The sequence below is a fragment of the Dermacentor silvarum genome, chromosome 3, assembly GCF_013339745.2.
Source record: "Dermacentor silvarum isolate Dsil-2018 chromosome 3, BIME_Dsil_1.4, whole genome shotgun sequence".
NCBI lineage: Eukaryota > Metazoa > Arthropoda > Arachnida > Ixodida > Ixodidae > Dermacentor > Dermacentor silvarum.
Window position 1 is genome coordinate 91,337,599 of NC_051156.1, and position 19,122 is coordinate 91,356,720.

General features: G+C 48.3%; 1 protein-coding gene across 6 annotated transcripts in view; it reads left to right on the plus strand.

Moving 5' to 3' along the window:
* LOC119444551 (ras guanine nucleotide exchange factor E-like) overlaps positions 1–19,122 on the plus strand; it is a 77,420-nt gene that overhangs the window by 22,999 nt on the left and 35,299 nt on the right. The window contains exon 1 of one of the 6 annotated variants that reach the window (XM_049663424.1): positions 17,379–17,596. The exons of the other annotated variants lie outside the window; for them this stretch is intronic. Coding sequence (XP_049519381.1) covers positions 17,514–17,596 — 83 coding nt within the window. The 5' untranslated portion in view covers positions 17,379–17,513. Of the gene's footprint in view, positions 1–17,378; positions 17,597–19,122 lie in introns of those variants that run through there. 6 annotated transcript variants of the gene reach the window in all.

Sequence of the window (19,122 nt, forward strand, 5' to 3'; positions counted from 1 at the left end):
TAACGGAAGGCGGCAAACATAGTATGTTGTCTGTGTGTAGGCCCCAAGACAGCTCATTAGGGACTGTTACGCCGAGATATTTGTAGTTGGTTACCTGTTGTAGTGAAGATGAGCCAAGGTTATACGTAAAATCTAGAGGCGTTTCTGTACGAGTTACACAAAGATAAACAAGGAAAACGCGGGGATCCCATGCGGGAGATGGAAATTCAGGACGATGAGCAACACGAGAACAAGTAAATGCAATAGCCAACGTGTCGACAAGTGCACTTGTTTTTATTAGGCGACATATGGTGCTCGTGCAAAGAAGGGGGATAAATATATAAATGAAAGAACGAAAGAGATTAGCGAAAGCAAAGGGAGGTTGGAATATTATAAACAATCGAAAAACGAAAAATATAGCGTAGCTTGCACTGGAGGCGCAATGCTAAAGAGACAGCGGAGCTGATGGGCACCTAACTAGTCCTGGCTTTAGGGCTAGGCTAAGCACTACCAAGTCATCCCCAGCATTTTCCGGAATTTATTGCGAAGCGCGGCCTCTTCTTCGGGAGTAGGAACTATCTCTGAGCGTCCCATGGCTTCTACTAATCGAGCGCCGCCGCGCACACGCTTACATAGCTGTTGCCTCAAGGTCAGCACATGCGCATGTCCAATCGTTATCACGGCGCATGCGCAAAACTCGGCGTGGTGGCGGAAACCGGTTGCGCACAGTGTCTCCAAGCTGCTGCCGAGCTGCTACCGACGCCACCGCATACCCGCAAAGAAAAAAAAAAACTGAACAACTGAATCAAAAAGAACTAAGTGCTGTTTCCTCAACTTTGAAGTTTACCATAGCAAATAGATTCTAGTGCTCTCTCTGAAACGTTCATGCCTATTGGTTGCAATGTCTAGAATTATGGATGAGGTATGATTCTCTATATTTTCTGTCTCGCGCAGAACGGAAATTTGACTGTAGTATGTAGAGTTGAAGTTCATCAAAGTTATGACCTGGTTGGTTGAAATTTTCGGCGACAGCTTTGGGAAGCATTTTAGTTGTATCCGCACGATGTCCGTTTAACCTGGCGCTCATTTGTTGTCCCGTTTCGCCGACATATTGTTTTAGGGGCGAAGCTCCTTATGGCGGCACCCGTTCCGTCCCCGTCGTAGTAGTAGTAGTAGTGTGTAACCAGTCTGAGAAAAATGAGAAAAAAATTCCGAAGTTGTGTCCGTAGCGCGGAATCGAACCAGGGACCCCTCGCTTCCGAGCGCGCGGCGTTAGCCCACTACGCCACGAAGCGGACATGGACAAACGCACCACGATGGCTATAAATACCCAACATTAACGAAAGGCCGCGTTTCTAGCGCGTTTCTAACGCGTTTGTGCTAGCGCGTTACGGCCCGTGTAAGAAGCTGGTGTAAGACGCTGTGGCCTCTCCACCTTACCTTCAACGCGTTTCGAACGCGCTGCCCAAAGCGGTGGCAAGTCAAGTTCAAGTCGAGAAGCGTTTATGAATACGGGGGGTATACTCTCTCAGCAGTCATGTGATGGCGTCGGCAAACGCGGTGCACGTTCCGGCATGTGTAAATGGCTGCGTAAGACGCTGTGGCCGCTCCCCCTTACTAGAGAGTACTGCACGTTTCTAACGCGTTTGTGCTAGCGTCCCCTTAAGCGGGAGATCCGATGATTCCCTCCGGAGCTTCGCCCACTCATCATCATTCACATCGTGAATCTGCTGTCATTTTTTACAGAAGGAACACTTCGGAACTAGTGCAAGTAAAGCTAGTTTTCACTTCATGTGTATTGCTAGTTGCAGTGCTTTTAATATTAGGCTCAATTTGAAGGTGCCTTCAGGTTTTGCACCTGTGGTGAGAACATGCCTTTATTACGGGGAAATGATGGTTGGCTGACTTTTGCGTGCATTAACATGTCTTTAAAGTTTCTGTTGCAGCGATAGGTAACCCTTGGTACATCCGGGAATGCTTTTCTCAGACGCTCGTTGCTTGACAATATTGGGTGGTATTTTCGTAGGTTGTTGTTTATGTTTGGGAGGGCATTAGAATATTTTCTTATAAATGCTGGCGGTCTGTCAGATTCTGGTGTATGTTGTTTCTTAGCTAATGCCTTCTGCCTCGCTAATCTTGACGCGACGTCATAAGCCTGGTCGAGAGGAATTTGTGGATAGCTTCGTTCCGCTAGCGTTACTTTAAGGTCACTTAGGTGGTGGATATAATCGTTGTCTTCGCTACAGATTCCTCTTATTCGTTTCGCATGTCCGACACAAATTATTCGCTTGCAATTTTGCGGTTGATGATTGGTGTAGTCTAAATACTGCTGGTTATCTGTAGGCTTCCGGTAAAGTGTTGTTCTCAGTTTTAACGGTCTCTCGTTAAAACTGAGGCGCGGCATTGCCTGAACTGAACGCGCCATTGCCGCAAGCGAAAAAATTTGTTCCCTGCTCAGCACAAAACTCTTAAAGATCTCGCAGAAAGAAAGGATATTGTACTAAATCCAGCAGACAAAGGCGGCAGTATCGTCATCTGGCCCATATAGAGTACAAAAATAAGGCCTTCAAACAATTGAGCAACCACGCCCATTACAGAAAACTCGACTCTAACCAAACTTCGGTTTACAGCAAACTTATGCAAAGTACAATAGTGGAGCTCCTGTCCCAGAAACTAATCACCCAGTCTGAATATCGCTTCGTAATGCCCAATAACAAAGAAGCCACCCGCTTTTACCTTCTTCCTAAAATACATAAGGTTCCCGTAGAAGAAATATTTACAGCAGAAATCCCTGGCAGGCCTATGGTATTTATTAACAACACAGCTACCGAGTCACTATCTAAATTCTTAAATCACCATCTGTCAAACATCCAAACCACCCTACCATCTTTCGTTCAAGATACGCCCCACTTCCTTCAAAGTGTCAAAGTTTATTTGTCAATACAGCATATACATACATAAATTCTGACCTGCCTAAGCATGTTGTGCTTGTTGGCTGGTCAGGCAGCAGGTGAAGAATCTTTAAAAATATAACTTCATATACATGCATTTCATGTTATGCACGACATTGCCAATAAATTTGACAGCGCAAAATAACACATACAAAACAAGTAAAGCTATACGCAAGGCAATAAATTTACGCACCAATGCCTTAAACTAGTCATCGTCTTTCTCTTGTTGCTTGCAAGACATAGATCATCAGGAATTTCATTAAACATAGCTGGTACATAGTAATTGCGCATCTTTTTACCATAATTACTATACACCTGTGGTTTAGCAAAACGTTCTGTTTTCGTCAATGTAACATCTTTTTTTACAGGAGTTTTATATTCATTTGAATAATAATACCGCGTCAACACAACAAAATAAAGCAGCTCACGAATCTGTAGGATGCCTAACTCGTCGTATTTCTCTTTCATGTCAACCGAGTGTAATTTGGTACCGTAAGATATACTGTTCACGATTCCTTTTAGTATGACATTTAATGCTTGCTTCTTGTACTCCGAACAGTTGATATATATTGTAATACCGTATTTTAAAACAAGTTCCACTAATGCTGTGTAGATTACTCGTCTAAGGTGAAACGGAGATTTCCCCCGAAGGTGATACAACGTGGCCGCAATGGCCCTATTCTTTCTAGAGAGGTAAACGATGTGCTCGTTCCCAGTGAGATGTTGGTCGAAGTAGATACCAAGATATTGAACTGTTCGCTCTATTTGCATGGCTTCGCAATCACATGGGTAACAACGGGATGAGTGTAAGTACAGTGGTTGCGTTAAAGCAACTGTTTTATGGGGTTTTTAAAACGTGTCAGTTTTGTTTTGTGAAGGTTTAAAAAAAATAAAGCTTTGCGAGAACCAGTCAATTACTTCAGTTATATCTGCCTGAAACGTTTAAACGCCAGTACAATAGTCAGCGACTTGCAGTGCGAGCGCGGTATCGTCGGCGTATTGAATGATTTTTGACTTAATCTGCAATAAACCCCAAATCAGACACATAAATGTTAAAAAGCAGTGGGCCGAGTGTACTTCCTTGAGGTACACCGAAAGTAACATTCTTCAAATGTTCGTATGTATTATCAAGCTTTACACACTGCAACCTGTTTGTAAAATACCTGACAAAAACTTTTTTAAATGACCGCGGAAACCTTCTAATTATCGACTCGATTACCACTAACCAAATCCTCTCTGACCGCTTTATTCTAGTAACTTAAGATGTTTCTGCTCTTTACACTAACATACCAATGAGTGAAGGAATTGAAGCCGTCTCGAAGTCCCTCTCTCAAGCGCACGCCGCTACTGAAGTTTGCCTGTCACTTCTCGAGTTGGTTCTCACGCTCATCTATTGGAATCCGATTATATTCACTACCTACAATCTTTCGGCACAAGGATGCGAACACCATTCGCTCCCACGTGTGCCAACATTTTCATGGAACAGCTTGAAGCAAACCTGATAAAATCATACCCTTTAATACCCCACACCTACCTGCGTTACATTGAAGACATATGCATAATATGAGAACAAGGCACAAACGCGCTAACCGGCCTAATTAGCCATTGCAACAGCTTACACCTGAACATTAAGTCTACTACTCACCACTCTCCTAGTAAGATCAACGTCATCGACGCGATGGTTTGTAGATGAAACGGAAAAATTGGAGGATGCTTAAGCTTCGCCTTTAAGAGTGGAACGCGATAGCGTTATCGGGCCCCGTTCGCATCGCATTTTATTTATGAGTAGGCTTCACTGCAACACAAAACATGGAAAAGCCAGCTTACACCGATCCCCTAAAAGTCGGCTTCACTCTTAAACAGAAATGCGTTGTTGGGAAGATGTTTTTCCAGGGGCAATCTAAGTCGTCTTATATTAAAATGTGAAGGCACTAGGACCTTATTTTAGTATTTTATTAAGTGTTTGCTATTGCCCCGACGCGCGCGCGTGTCCAAAACGCATTAGGCAGGCGAAGTCCCAATTTGACCTGCCGAGGATGCGAGCTCCATCTGGATAGAATTTTCGCAAGTAATCTACCCGAGCGCGCCGGTGTTGATATGGTAGAAATGCCGAAAAAGGGGCTTCTGTTTGAGTTCCCTCGTAACAGAATTATGTTTTCCCGTTTAGATATTACATGTTCAAGCATTTTAGAAATTGGTGATGTTAACGGATAGGACGGCAGTTTTCTAAGAGTAAATGGCTGCATTTCTTAAAGATGGGAACAACACGAGCCGTCCTCCAATCACTAGGTAGTTTTGCAGTCAACAGTGAACATGGAAACAGCACAATGAGAAAACTGCATAACGGCAAATAAATACATTAGGTATGTTGTCAGGACCACGAAATGATTTTGTGTTTAAGTTCAAAATCATTGAAACAACAACAGAGTATGATATGAAGTCAAAGTCAATGGGTTGAACCACTCTTTGATGAGGCGTAGTAAGACTTATCTTAGCATCTGTGAAGAAGGTTGTTAAAATTCTCCGCGATGACTTTCAAATCTGTAATTGTTTTTCCATTAACTAATATCTGTGATATCTGCCTCTTGCGGTCGCTTAGGAAGTTCCAGAATTTTGTAGCATCATTTTCTAAAAAGTTTTGTTGGATTGTTTTTTTGTAAAATTCTCCGCGATGACTTTCAAATCTGTAATTGTTTTTCCATTAACTAATATCTGTGATATCTGCCTCTTGCGGTCGCTTAGGAAGTTCCAGAATTTTGTAGCATCATTTTCTAAAAAGTTTTGTTGGATTGTTTTAAAGTAAAAATCCTTTGATTCGAGTAAAGTGCGTGCCAAATTTATTTTAAGCTCATGAATAACAGCGGATCGTGGGTTACTCTTTTTCAGTCGTTTTAATTAGCGTTTTAAATGAATAGTTTTGCGCGTAATCCAAGGTGTGCTTTTAACAATGTTTTTGCATTTGGTCGGTACGAACGTATTTATGCAGTGATGGCACATTTCAGTAAATCGGTTCCATATCGTGTCAATATCGTCCTCATATTCAATAAAGTCAGTGTAACAACTTTCCATGTATTCTACAATAGAGACATCGTTAGATCTTGAGTGATCCTTGAAGCTTGGTACGGTTGTGCGTTTGGGAGTTACGCAGTTGATTAGACGAACAGTAACACGTAGAAGATGTTGATCAGACAGGCCCTTTTCAATTAAACTGGTATATTCATAAAAATCACGGCTTAGAAACGCTAGGTACAATATTGCACAAGACGAACCTTGTTGACGAGTAGGCTACCTGGCCACTTGAACTGAGTAAGTGTGATGTCGAAGACGAAGTTAGCATTTTTTTAGCTCCTTCGTGCCCTTTAGTTTAAAACTGCTTTTTAGTATTGCATATTTACTTCTTGAATCTGACAGTTTAATAATGGCAGGTCTCGTCGAGTCAGGTCGTCGCTTGCCTAGTCTATGTATACGCTAGATTTGAACGCTCTCAACTTCAAAGATATTGACACGTATACATGTTTATATTTCACCGGTGGCCGCTTTCCACCGGCTAACAAATGTTAAACATTATCGCTCGGCGCAGGTCGCGCCTGTATCGGAAATTTCTAGAACGTTATCGATGCTTCTTTCCGCTGCCTGTTTTCACCGACGCTTATGTTATCAGATTATATGACCGACGCTAATTGTCTAGAACTTTCTGGAAGACACGCGGGCATCAGGGATTAATCTGGAACCTTCGATGACTCAGGTATAAAAGCCGACGCGCTTCGCCGCTGATCAGATTTTCGACGATCGCCGACTGTGTTCGCCGCTATCGTTGTGCTTTGAGTTTGGCTTGCTTTTGTGGGCACAGGTTCGCCCAATAAACAACCAGTTTCGTCATACGCAGTTTTGCGACTGTTTTATTTACCGTCACTACTACGCGACATCTGGTGGAGGTGCTAGTTCGTTCATGCACCGAACGCCCCCGCAAAGCCGCGACCCAAGCCCGAAACCGGAGGACGAGACCAACGTCACCAAGGACCAGCGAGCTAGCCGTAGGCAGCAAGGACTTGTGCCGGAGTTCGGACTTCTTCCCGAAAAGACCACCGCAATCAAGGCCAAGTCAACGACCAGAATGGCAGCACCAGCGTCCCCCATCCTGCTGCAGCAACCTCGGGAGCCACCGACTTTTCGTGGATCATCGGCTGAAGACCCTGAAACCTGACTGGAGACATACGAGAGGACCGCGACGTTCAACAAATGTAGCGACGACGACAAGCTGCGCCATGTTTATTTTTCATTGGATGATGCTGCTCGGACCTGGTTTGAGAACAGAGAGACCACCCTGGTGACGTGGGACCTATTTCGTGAGAACTTCGTGAGGACTTTCACGAATGTCGTGCGAAAAGAAAGGGCCGAAGTTTTATTAGAAACCAGAGTGCAATTGCCGAACGAGAACATCGCGATCTTCACGGAGGAGATGACTTGCCTCTTCCGCCACGCCGACCCCGATATGTCTGAGGAAAAGAAAGTTCGATTCCTGATGCGGGGCATCAAAGAGCATCTATTCACTGGATTGATGCGCAACCCGCCCAAGACTGTCGCCGAATTTCTTTCCGAGGCTACAACGATCGAGAAGACGCTTGAAATGCGCGTCAGGCAATACAACCGCCGTGCCCTGACCAACTACGCCGACGCTCAAGCGCTAGGCGCCGACGACCTGCGCGAGACCATCAGAGCGGTCGCTCGCGAGGAGCTGCATAAGCTCTTTCCCAGGTCGCAGCCTCACGTGGCATCTATCGCCGACGTCATCAAAGACGAAGTTCAGCGCTCACTTGGAGTTCCCGATGTGCAGCCACAATCGCCGCAACCCCAGCCGGAAGCGCGGACCTACGCCGCCGTCACCCGTCGTCAAGGCCCCCCTCCGCGCTCGCGCCAGGGCCCCGTAACGCCGCAGTTCCGTCGTCCACCGCCGCCGCCGCCAGCACGCCCGCCCGTCGCCCAGCACAGCTACCAGAGGAAGACGGACATTTGGCGCGCCCCCGACCACCGCCCGCTCTGCTATCACTGCGGGGAAGCCGGCCATGTCTACCGCCGATGCCCATACCGCGAGATGGGCCTACGAAGGTTTCCCGTCAACGCGCCGCGTCCCGATCGAGGTGAACGACCGCGCGACATCGCCGACTACCTCGCCGGAGCCCAGTGGCAACCACGACGATCCTCACGCTCGCCGTCACCAGGCCGCTACATCTCGCCGCATCGCCGTCAGTACAACGGTCCCACCCGGGGCCGATCTCCCAGCCCATACCCGGGAAACTAAAAGCAGCAACCGATGGAGGTGCGGTTGCTGTACGACGCAATGCCGAAGATCCTCCGCCGCCGCCGACGACGACGACGATTCGCGAATCATCACGACGAGATATCAGCACGCCGCCTAGCAACAGCCTTGACAACACATCGCCGCCGAATGAAGACCTTCCGACGCGACGCAGCAGCAGCAGAGCAAGCCGACGCAGCCGTGATCCGACGCCACGAATTAACCGCAACGCCAGACGCCGGTCTACCGATCTAGACGTGCTCATCGATGGTCATAACGTCACCGCTCTCGTCGACACTGGCGCCGACTATTCAGTTTTCAGTGGCGCGTTCGCCGCCAAGTTAAAGAAGGTGAAGACGGCCTGGCAAGGACCCGATATACGGACAGCGGGAGGTCACCCAATAACACCGGCTGGAATCTGCACAGCGCGAGTCAAGGTAAACAACCGCACTTACCCGGTGAGCTTCGTAATCCTGCAGCACTGCTCCAGGGACATCATCCTAGGCATGGACTTTCTACACCAACATGGTGCAGTCATCGACTTAAGGCCCAAGTCGATAACGCTTTCAACACACAAAGCGATACCGCCGGATACAAGCATCAGTTACCATGCCTTGAATGTGCTTGAAGAACAGGTCACCGTTCTGCCTCGCTCAAGCGTAATGATTTCCGTCGGTACCGAAGTGTCTGCAGACATGGAGGGCGTCATCGAGGGCGATCATCACTTACTGCTCGACCGTGAAATTTGCGTCGCTAGAGGCATAGGTGAACTACGCGAAGGGAAAGCAAGAGTGATGCTCACGAACTTCAGCCACGAATATAAGCACATTAACAAAGGCACCACGGTCGCCTACATCGACGAAATAGTACGAGCTAGCAGTGCTTTCGCCTTCACGGATTCTAGTGCACCTTCAACGACGACTGTAGTACCTGAACCCACTTTCGACGTCAATCAGAACCTTCCCAATCATAAGAAAGAACAGCTAAAAGCTCTGCTCCTGCAATACAAGGACTGCTTCTCGTCGTCGTCAAAAGTTCGACAAACCCCTGTCGCCAAGCACCGCATTATAACCGACGAATATGTCCGCCCACTCCGTCAGAGCCCGTACCGAGTTTCGGCGCGCGAACGCGAGGCCATAAGGCAACAAGTCGACGAAATGCTACGCGACGACATCATCCAGCCGTCCAAGAGTCCGTGGGCGTCCTCCGTGGTGTTAGTGAAGAAGGATGGAACCCTACGTTTCTGCGTCCATTATCGTCGCCTCAACAAGATCACGAAGAAGGACGTATACCCCCTCCCACGGATTGACGACGCCTTGGATCGACTCTACAACGCAAAGTATTTTTCGTCGATGGACCTCAAAACCGGCTACTGGAAAATCGAAGTCGACGAGAGGGACCGGGTGAAGACTGCCTTTATAACACCAGACGGACTGTTCGAGTTCAAGGTCATGCCGTTTGGTCTTTGCTTGGCACCTGCGACTTTCCAACGCGTCATGGATACAGTACTGGCAGGCTTGAAGTGGCAGACTTGCCTCGTCTATTTGGACGACGTCGTTGTGTTTGCCTCCAGCTTCGAAGAACACCTGCTGCGCCTTGAAACAGTTCTTCAAGCAATCAAAACCTCCGGACTCACGTTAAAGCCCGAAAAGTGCCGCTTCGCATATGAGGAGCTCTTGTTTTTGGGCCACGTCATCAACAAGTCTGGAGTGCGCCCCGGCCCTCAGAAAACTGCGGCCATCTCCAACTTTCCTCCGCCCGCTGACAAGAAGGCAGTGCGTAGATTTCTTGGACTGTGCGCCTATTACAGGCGCTTCGTCAAGAATTTTTCACGGATCGCTGAGCCACTGACGTATCTCACGAAGGCCGACGTCGAGTTCAAGTGGGAGACGCCGCAAGTCGAAGCATTCGAAGAACTGAAGCGACGCCTGCAATCGCCGCCAGTACTTGCGCATTTCGACGAAAACGCCGATACCGAAGTCCACACCGACGCAAGCAGCGTAGGACTCGGCGCCGTGCTTGTGCGGAGGACTGACGGACTAGAAAGGGTTGTAAGTTACGCTAGCCGGTCGCTATCGAAGGCGGAAGCAAATTATTCCACAACAGAAAAGGAGTGCCTCGCCATCATCTGGGCTACATCAAAGTTTCGCCCCTACCTCTATGGCAGGCCCTTTAAAGTTGTGAGCGACCACCACGCCTTGTGTTGGCTAGCTAACTTGAAGGATCCTTCAGGCCGCCTCGCACGCTGGAGCCTGAGACTTCAAGCATTCGACATCACCGTCGTTTACAAGTCCGGGCGAAATCACTCTGACGCCGAATGTTTGTCTCGCGCCCCCGTCGAACCGCGGCCACAAGACGACCAGGATTACGACACTTTCTTGGGACCCATCAGTGCCGACGAATTCGCCGAACAACGAGCCGACCCGGAACTAAGGAGCCTTATAGACTACCTGGAAGGCAAGACCGTCATTGTGCCGAAGGTGTTCAGGCGAGGATTGGCGTCGTTTTTCCTGCAAAACGACATTCTCCTAAAGAAGAACTTCTCACCTCTCCGAGCCAACTACCTCCTCGTGGTACCCTCAGAATTGCGTCCAGAGGTTCTGCAAGCTCTCCATGACGACCCAACGGCTGGACATCTCGGTTTTTCACGCACTCTCGCAAGGATACAAGAAAAATACTGCTGGCCTCGCCTCTCTGCCGACGTCGCCCATTACGTAAGGACATGCCGAGACTGTCAGCGACGCAAAACAGCGCCGACAAGGCCAGCCGGCCTTCTACAGCCAATCGAGCCACCTCGCCGACCGTTTCAGCAGATCGGGATGGACTTACTGGGGCCTTTTCCGACGTCAACGTCCGGGAATAAATGGATCGTCGTCGCTACGGACTACCTCACCCGCTACGCCGAAACAAAAGCCTTGCCCAAAGGCAGTGCCGCCGAGGTAGCCCGATTCTTCGTTGAGAACATCCTCCTGCGTCACGGTGCCCCAGAAGTCCTCATCACCGACAGAGGCACGGCCTTTACGGCAGAACTAACTCAAGCCATCCTGAGGTACAGACAGACAAGCCATCGCCGCACCACCGCCTACCACCCGCAGACGAATGGCCTCACCGAGCGCCTAAATAAGACCATCGCCGACATGCTGGCAATGTACGTCGACGTCGAACACAAGACGTGGGATGCCATCCTTGCGTACGTGACCTTCGCATACAACACGGCCGTGCAAGAAACGACGCACATGGCGCCGTTCAACCTGGTCTACGGAAGGAACCCGGCAACGACGCTTGACGCCATGCTACCAGACGTCGCTAACGAAGAAAATCTCGACGTTGCCACTTATTTGCAGCGTGCCGAAGAAGGTCGACAGCTCGCCCGCCTGCGCATCAAGAACCAGCAGAGGACCGACAGCCGACACTACAATCTACGACGACGCTATGTCGAGTACCAGCCCGGCGACCGTGTTTGGGTCTGGACTCCGATACGCCGACGAGGACTTAGCGAGAAACTGTTGCGTCGCTATTTCGGACCATATAAGATAATCCGACGTATTGGCGCACTGGACTATGAGGTCGTGCCAGACGGCATTTCGCAATCACAGCGGCGCCGGGCACGACCTGAAGTCATCCATGTGGTGCGTCTTAAACCTTTCTACGCCCGCTGACGACGTTAGGTACTTTGTTGCTTTGTTATTTTTTTTATTACGCATGGTTTTGTTTTCGCTTTCGTGTTTGTAGCATCGGGACGATACTTTTTAAGAGGAGGGTATTGACACGTATACATGTTTATCTTTCACCGGTGGCCGCTTTCCACCGGCTAACAAATGTTAAACGTTATCGCTCGGCGCAGGACGCGCCTGTATCGGAAGTTTCTAGAACGTTATCGATGCTTCTTTCCGTTGCCTGTTTTCACCTACGCTTATGTTATCTGATTGTATGACCGACGCGAATTGTCTAGAACTTTCTGGAAGACACGCGGGCATCAGGGATTAATCTGGAACCTTCGATGACTCAGGTATAAAAGCCGACGCGCTTCGCCGCTGATCAGATTTTCGACGATCGCTGACTGTGTTCGCCGCTATCGTTGTGCTTTGAGTTTAGCTTGCTTTTGTGGGCACAGGCTCGCCCAATAAACAACCAGTTTCGTCATACACAGTTTTGCGGCTGTTTTATTTTCCGTCACTACTACGTGACAATATCCTGAAAATGCCTTTATTTACTGGAGTTTCATGCGCTGGGTTTCTTTCGTCTTCTTTTTCTGGAAGTCCGTTAACTATCACGTTTGAGCATGTGCTATGGTTTTCCAAGTCATCTATTTTAGCTTCAAGGGCTTGAATTGGGTTTTGCATTCAGTTAATCTGCTCTTGAAACGATGTTACCCTTTCTTCGGCAGCGAAAATTGTGTCTATTTCTTCTGAATGTCTACCAGACGGGTTTCCTTGATTTCTTTAATATCCGATGCAATTTCCTTAAAATGTTTAGCTATTTGTATCAATTCTGGACCCGGATTTTGTTCTATATCCGCTCCACTCAATAGTTTTTTTCCTGAGTGAATAACTGAGTACATTCAACATAGCATGAGGGCACGGCATGCAGCATCAAAAGAAAGCGGTCATCGGAACAAAAGCATTCACCAGAATGCCTTCTTACCTGACCAATGAAAACAAACGGGTTTTGAGCGATCCGCATGTCAAGGCCGTCTGTGGTTGGACAACCGGGCGCCCAGATACAACTCGTAAATCTCTATCGTGCCCCCTTTCGAAATGTGAACCCGCACGAGAGCCGAGCACCATGCCAGGGGACATCTCTACCGGTAATACACAGCGCGAGAACAAACACGGGGACGAATAGCAGAAACGGACAAGCGCTGACTTCCAACTGATTATTTTATTAACAGACATGCTTTATACATGCATGTCCAGGAACGGATACAAATTTGTATTTGTATCTGCTCCTGTTCAACGACGACGGCGTGCTCGAGTCTGCTACACCCGGGAACGTCTTTATGGATCATCTCAGGAGGGATGAGTCTTCAAAGAGGGGGAGTGTACGTGGACGTAGTGAATAAGTCACAGAGCGTCTTAACGAAGACTTTGAAGTGCCAGGTGGTTTGCAATAAAGAAGATGGATGACACCATAGCCTAGCCTTACTGTGCATTATTACATTTCTAGGTATCCCTTTCGCGGAAAATGTTTGCCGATTTCTGAGGCAGTGCAGTGTGACACGGTGTCTCAAAAATCAAGCTTTACGAGGAAATAAGCGACTTGCATAGTCGATAACCCTGTGCTGCAGCAAGTCGAAGCTGGTTCTCGGCCACTAGTGTGAGGAATAGATGAGGGCAGGGTCTATTACAGGAGGTCGCCTGCCCCACAGCGTGCTTGTATATCTTCTCCAGCGCTTTCACGAACATTCTATGGGCCGACCTACAGCTACTTGTCGCTTTGCAAGTAACTTGTCTATGTGTACATTGCCGGCTGTAAGGTACACATGCTAAATTCAATGCGGCACATAATGCACCACTTCGAGGTCATCCGTATTTTACCCTAATTGTAACGGTAAGTGAAGAAACGTTGATTTGCCAGCACACCGCATATTTAAAGGAATATGTACGGCGCCCGCAAAACTAGTTAGCTGGTTTCCACCTTCGAGATTTACAGCGTGCACCGTTGTAATGAGCAGTGTCAGTCGCCTAAAGCCTTGTAGGCAACAGCCAGCACGTTTCTTGAGCCAAGAGTGCGATTCTGGGCAAAGGTCGCTGCGATAACTTACCCAAGCATGTAACCAAATATTCTAAAGCATTAGCGAATGGGCGCCGCACTCTTTGGTTTGTTTCTTTCTTTTCGAGGAGTTAGGTCTGATGGAATACAGAACGACGTAAGACTCGACCAAAGTTTCCGCTCCTGCAGTCGAGGCCTTTCCGCGGCACCGTTTTTGCTGTGTAGTAGTCGACAGCAACTTCGAGGTTGATGCTCTGCAGCCTGTGAAGATATTCAACCAATTGTGTTGTGAAAAACTAAGTTTGCTTTCGCAGGGCCACGTTATTATGCAGAGAACATGCTATGTATATGTCGGAACATCACCGAAAACTAAATGAGAGCTGTAGCAGAGTGCATGCCACCAGCAAACTTTCTACGCACGTCCAGCGCTCACCTGTGGCGAGAACAGAATCCGCGCACAGGGTAGTAGACATTATGTGAAAGCGTCTAATGCGACAAAGTGGCACGTGACGGATTCGCCAGGTGTTCCAAAGAGCCACTTTGGCACGAGAGAAGCATACGAGCCCACATGGCCTAAGCTTTTTCTGCCCGGCGTTAAGTCCTTTTTCTTTCTCCTGCACTCGGGTACACTTGCAGTTAACACACGGATGGAAGAAAAGGGTCTGTGAGTACCTTGTGAAATTTTTGTAGCGTTAGCTACACTGGCCTAGCCAAGCCCGTTTCGCGCGGCACATCAAGAGCCGTGCTGCGCATGCGCAAGGATCAGTGATGTCACACGGCTTGCGCACCGGAGCCACCGGAGCCGGCACCTCTCGCGCACTCCGCCGCCGCCGCCGCCGCGCGCGACTCACCGCCGCCGGTCTGCGCATTCCAGAGGAGTGACGTCGTAGCCGTGGTAGACGCACTGGCGCCGGCGCGCGCTCGCTGTGCAGTCGCCGTCTGACACTGCGCTGGAGCCGCTGCGCTTCTGACTGGCGTTTGCCAGTGTGGTATAGCCATGGAGAAGGAGAGCGCAAATGCTGCTCAACAGCGCAGAAGAACGGAGAAGCTTGACTCATCGGATGCCGAAGTAGTTGCCTGGCAATTAGCGGTTGAGCGTAGGAGGAATGAATACATGTGCCACATAATACGTATACCGCGTGTGTGTCATTGGAGCAGCCGTAAGCATGACAATCAAGCTAATCCTTGACAATCTAGACAAACCAGGAAAGCTAAGAATAATCAGCTGAACCTTTGCTAACGCTACGTATATCCTGGCATAGCCGAGCTAAGCCACTGCAACTTTTTTGATAGCGTAAGCTGTTATGCGCTCATTACAATCGCCGTTTCGGTTGACGACGTTGACCGCCGCCGTCACAACGGCTCTCCGTCGCAGTTATCGCCAGGCTCCTACCCATTATGGGGGATTGGCCACGAATAATTGGATTTTCTTGAGGAAAGAAGATTAAGGAGGTGTATAAAGGAAGCTGGCATGAAAAACATGTATACCATACCTGATTAAATCAAACAGGTTAGGTGACTGTTTCTCACCGCCCCGTTTCAAAGGGGATCCCAATAAATTATAATGATCATCATCATCATTATTGACATCGTATCGTTCCTCTTGTCACGCGATGTGAGATGCGCGCCTCGAAGCACCAATACGTGCGCACTTCCCATTGCAGTTGCATATTATTACACCAGGTGGCACGTCATGTTGCAGTTGCCTAAGTAGCGATACAAGGTAGTTTTTGTTTCCTATCAAGTATGTGGTACCCACTACCGGGGATTGGCCAACAAATAGATGGATTGCCTTAAGGAAGAGAAATTAGATTAAGGAGATGTGTACAAAAATGACAGAATGAAAAACTTATAAAGCATACCTGATTAGAGTAAGCAGGCTAGATGACTGTTTGTCACCGCCAGTTTCGCAGGGGATGCTAATAAATCATTTTGAACGTCTTTACCATGAAATCATTCCATTTGTCACGCAATGTGACATGCGCGCCGCGTAGCGTCGGTACGTGCAAATTTTGCATTGCAGTTGCGTTGTATTCCACTAGGTGTCCCGTCATGTAGCATTTGCGCGTAGTAGTTGCATGTTGCATGTATCTGGACCTGGTCAACTCAAGCAGGCTAGTGACTATTTGTCACCGCCCTGTATCAAAGGGGGTACCAATAAATCATCCTCACCATCAACAGCATCGTATCGTGTCACGGGTCAAAGGATGTGACATGTGCGCCGCGTAGTCTGTGTTTACACTTCCGTACACTTTATGACGCCTCCTCGCAAAATATGCACCGCTGCTGAAGAAGCGAATCGTAGAGCTACGCGCGTGGATACAACCAGGTAACATCGGGCTGAGCAGACCGCTGTGCAGAAAGCAGCACAAGCCGTAGCTCGCCGTCGACGATGGGCGGACATTTCAGATTGTTCTCCTGAAGACGACGCAGACTTCGCCACGAAGACCCTCTAGTGCGTGCAGCCGAGAGAGAGAGAGAGAAACTACTTTATTTTTGGTAGAACGAGGTTGTTAAATTAGCTTGCCGGTGGTTAGAACGGTGTTGGCTAATTGCTTGCCACCACCACTTCGGCCCAGTTAGCGTGCTGCCGAAAATGGAGCTCCTATGGAGCCGCTCCGCCAGCTTTCGCTGCGACTTTGCTGGGTGTGCCAAGCAGGCCTGACTATTTTAGTCACTTGGGTTACTACGCGGCATAACGTCAGTATAAAAAATTAAATATAGGAACGTAGGCCCTTTTCATAGAGGTATTGCAAGAGAGAGTTATGAAACCTATTGTCCAATTATCCATTGTTCATAGTTTACATCTTGATCACTGTTAAGCTTCACACATTTAAGTATATATTCCCTCATTGTCTTAATCTAAATTAGATAGCGAGCATCCGCTGCAGACGCAGGAGCGGAGCACTTCCGACACTGGATAATGTCGTCCCAAGCACTAGTGATGCCTGGTGTAAGGACGCCCAGGCTTGAAGTCTCCAGAGAGAGACTTCCTCCACCGGAGAAAGATTGTGGGGAAGGAAACAGATACGCGCGGGGATGAGGGCAGGCTTGTCACCCCGGAGGATGGATTTTCGGGGAATGAGAACAAAGCGGGGGTCAGAGGGAAGGGCAAGATATGAGTTGCGGGTGTCGAGACAGAGACAATGCGGTCGGCAAGGCCATTGTTCTGCTCATGACTATGTGCCTGCATTCAGTGGACAGTAGTGTTCACACGTGTAGAATTGGGAATTTAGTGTATCTCTTCACAAATACGCAACATTTTTCTTACTCGTTTGAGCTGCTTAACTGAGCTGAGGCTGTCATTACAGATGTGGGCTTCGTTGATGTTAAGCAAGCTCACAAGAGTTCTATCGCATTGTGTATAGCCTGCAGCTCAAATAATAAGGGATCTGAAAAGTCTGTGCATATCTGCGAGTGGCTTTGATCTCAGGGTATGTCGGACTTGACAAAGCCACGTCCGTGTATATCACACAGCGTCTTGTACGGTCGCTTGTAGGCACGGTCGTTTCAATTCTTGCAATCGGTTGAATCCGCCTGCGGTCTTTTGTCGTCTTGTTAGTGCTTTGTGATGTATGCTTCCATGGTGGAAGATTGCCCAAGTTCATAGTCATGGAACAATCTTCATAGAAATAGGAGTGAAGCGCCGCGACTTTCGGTACGTGGTATCTTTTAAGGTTTCTTGCTTGCTGTCGCTCCTCAACAAGCCGAGAAATGATGTAAAGCTGTGCCTGCTCTTGTAGCGTTGATATAGGTGTTATACGAGGGAAGACCGTAATTGCTCTGATGGCACTTCTATTGATAACCTCTAGTTTGTCCCGCTGTTGAGCAGTCAGTCGTTGGAACTGACCTTGATATATAGTCGTTATATATAGTCCAGTATACATAGTACTAAGCGCAACAGAAAACGAGCCACGTCACTGCAAACCCCACCACTCCGAGGCGCAATTCTGCGAATCAAGTTAACTGTTTGTGCTTGCGTTTTGCTTATCTTCTTGATCTACTTCACGCTAGACCCCGACGGGTGAACTTCCAGGTCAAGAATCCGCAGCTATTCTGTCTCAAGAATCAGCAGTGAGCCGATCTTCAGATGGAAGTCACTATCGCAAAGTGACCGGCCCGGTTTGTTCTCAAGGTGCATGTAGCGAGATTTCTTCGTCGATATCTGGAGTCCAGCGCTCTGCACGTATTCGTGAAAAAGATCAGACCTTTCTGCAGTTGACATTGTATCTGAAGGTCTCTGTGAGCTGATCACAGTATAACGTAGTCGACATAAATGAGAAATCTTACATTATCAACCTCCTGTAGCATACACACTAAACACATGCAGGCAATAATAAATAATAACGGTGCCTGAGCGGAGCCTTGTAGCACCCTACGTTTTGGTGTAAGCCAATCGAATTCCTGCCCGGCTACATGTATAGACAATGTTCGGCGGGATAAGAATGAGTGCACTTTTTTCTTCATCTGAAGCGGCAAGCCGAGTGTGTCCATGTTTTGTAGAATGGTCTCGTGATTTACATTAGTACTACACTTTCGCTATGTCAGTCGCCACCACAGTGCGTACCAAATGACTGTAAGGTGAGACTTGCAGGCCTTTATATGCCAGTCTAGCTAGGACATCTTTCGTATCCTAGTACGGCCTGAATGCGATCCGAGCGGGATGGTATTTATGGCTGTCTTCGAGCCACCACGCAAGCCGAGTAGCCAACATTCGATCAAAGAATTTGCCCATCGTTGGTGTTAGAGAAATTGGCCGGAGAGCTTCAAAACTTGTTGGGGGCTTTCCTGTGTTAGCTATGGGCACTACAAGGGACTGATTCCACTCAGGTAGGAGAGATCCCTCGATCCACGCACCTTTCATAACCTGGAGGAATGTGTCGGTGGCCTCACTTACCAAGTTCTTAAAAAGCTCATACGGGAGGCGGTCATGTCCAGGCGTTGAATGTTGCTTTGTGCCTTCAATAGCAGCGATTATCTCGGTGTTTGTGAAAGGCATCGTATTGCCCAAAGTGTCCTAAGCATGAATTGAAAGATCAGTTGCTGGCGGTTGTTGGTGATTGCTTGCTGACAACTTCTGGCTTAGCAAACGTTCTGGCGTAATCTTGACAGCCAGTCGAATTTCTGACGATGGGTCTGCATGATAACCACCGCGCTCTATGGCCAGAAAAGTGCGCCATAATT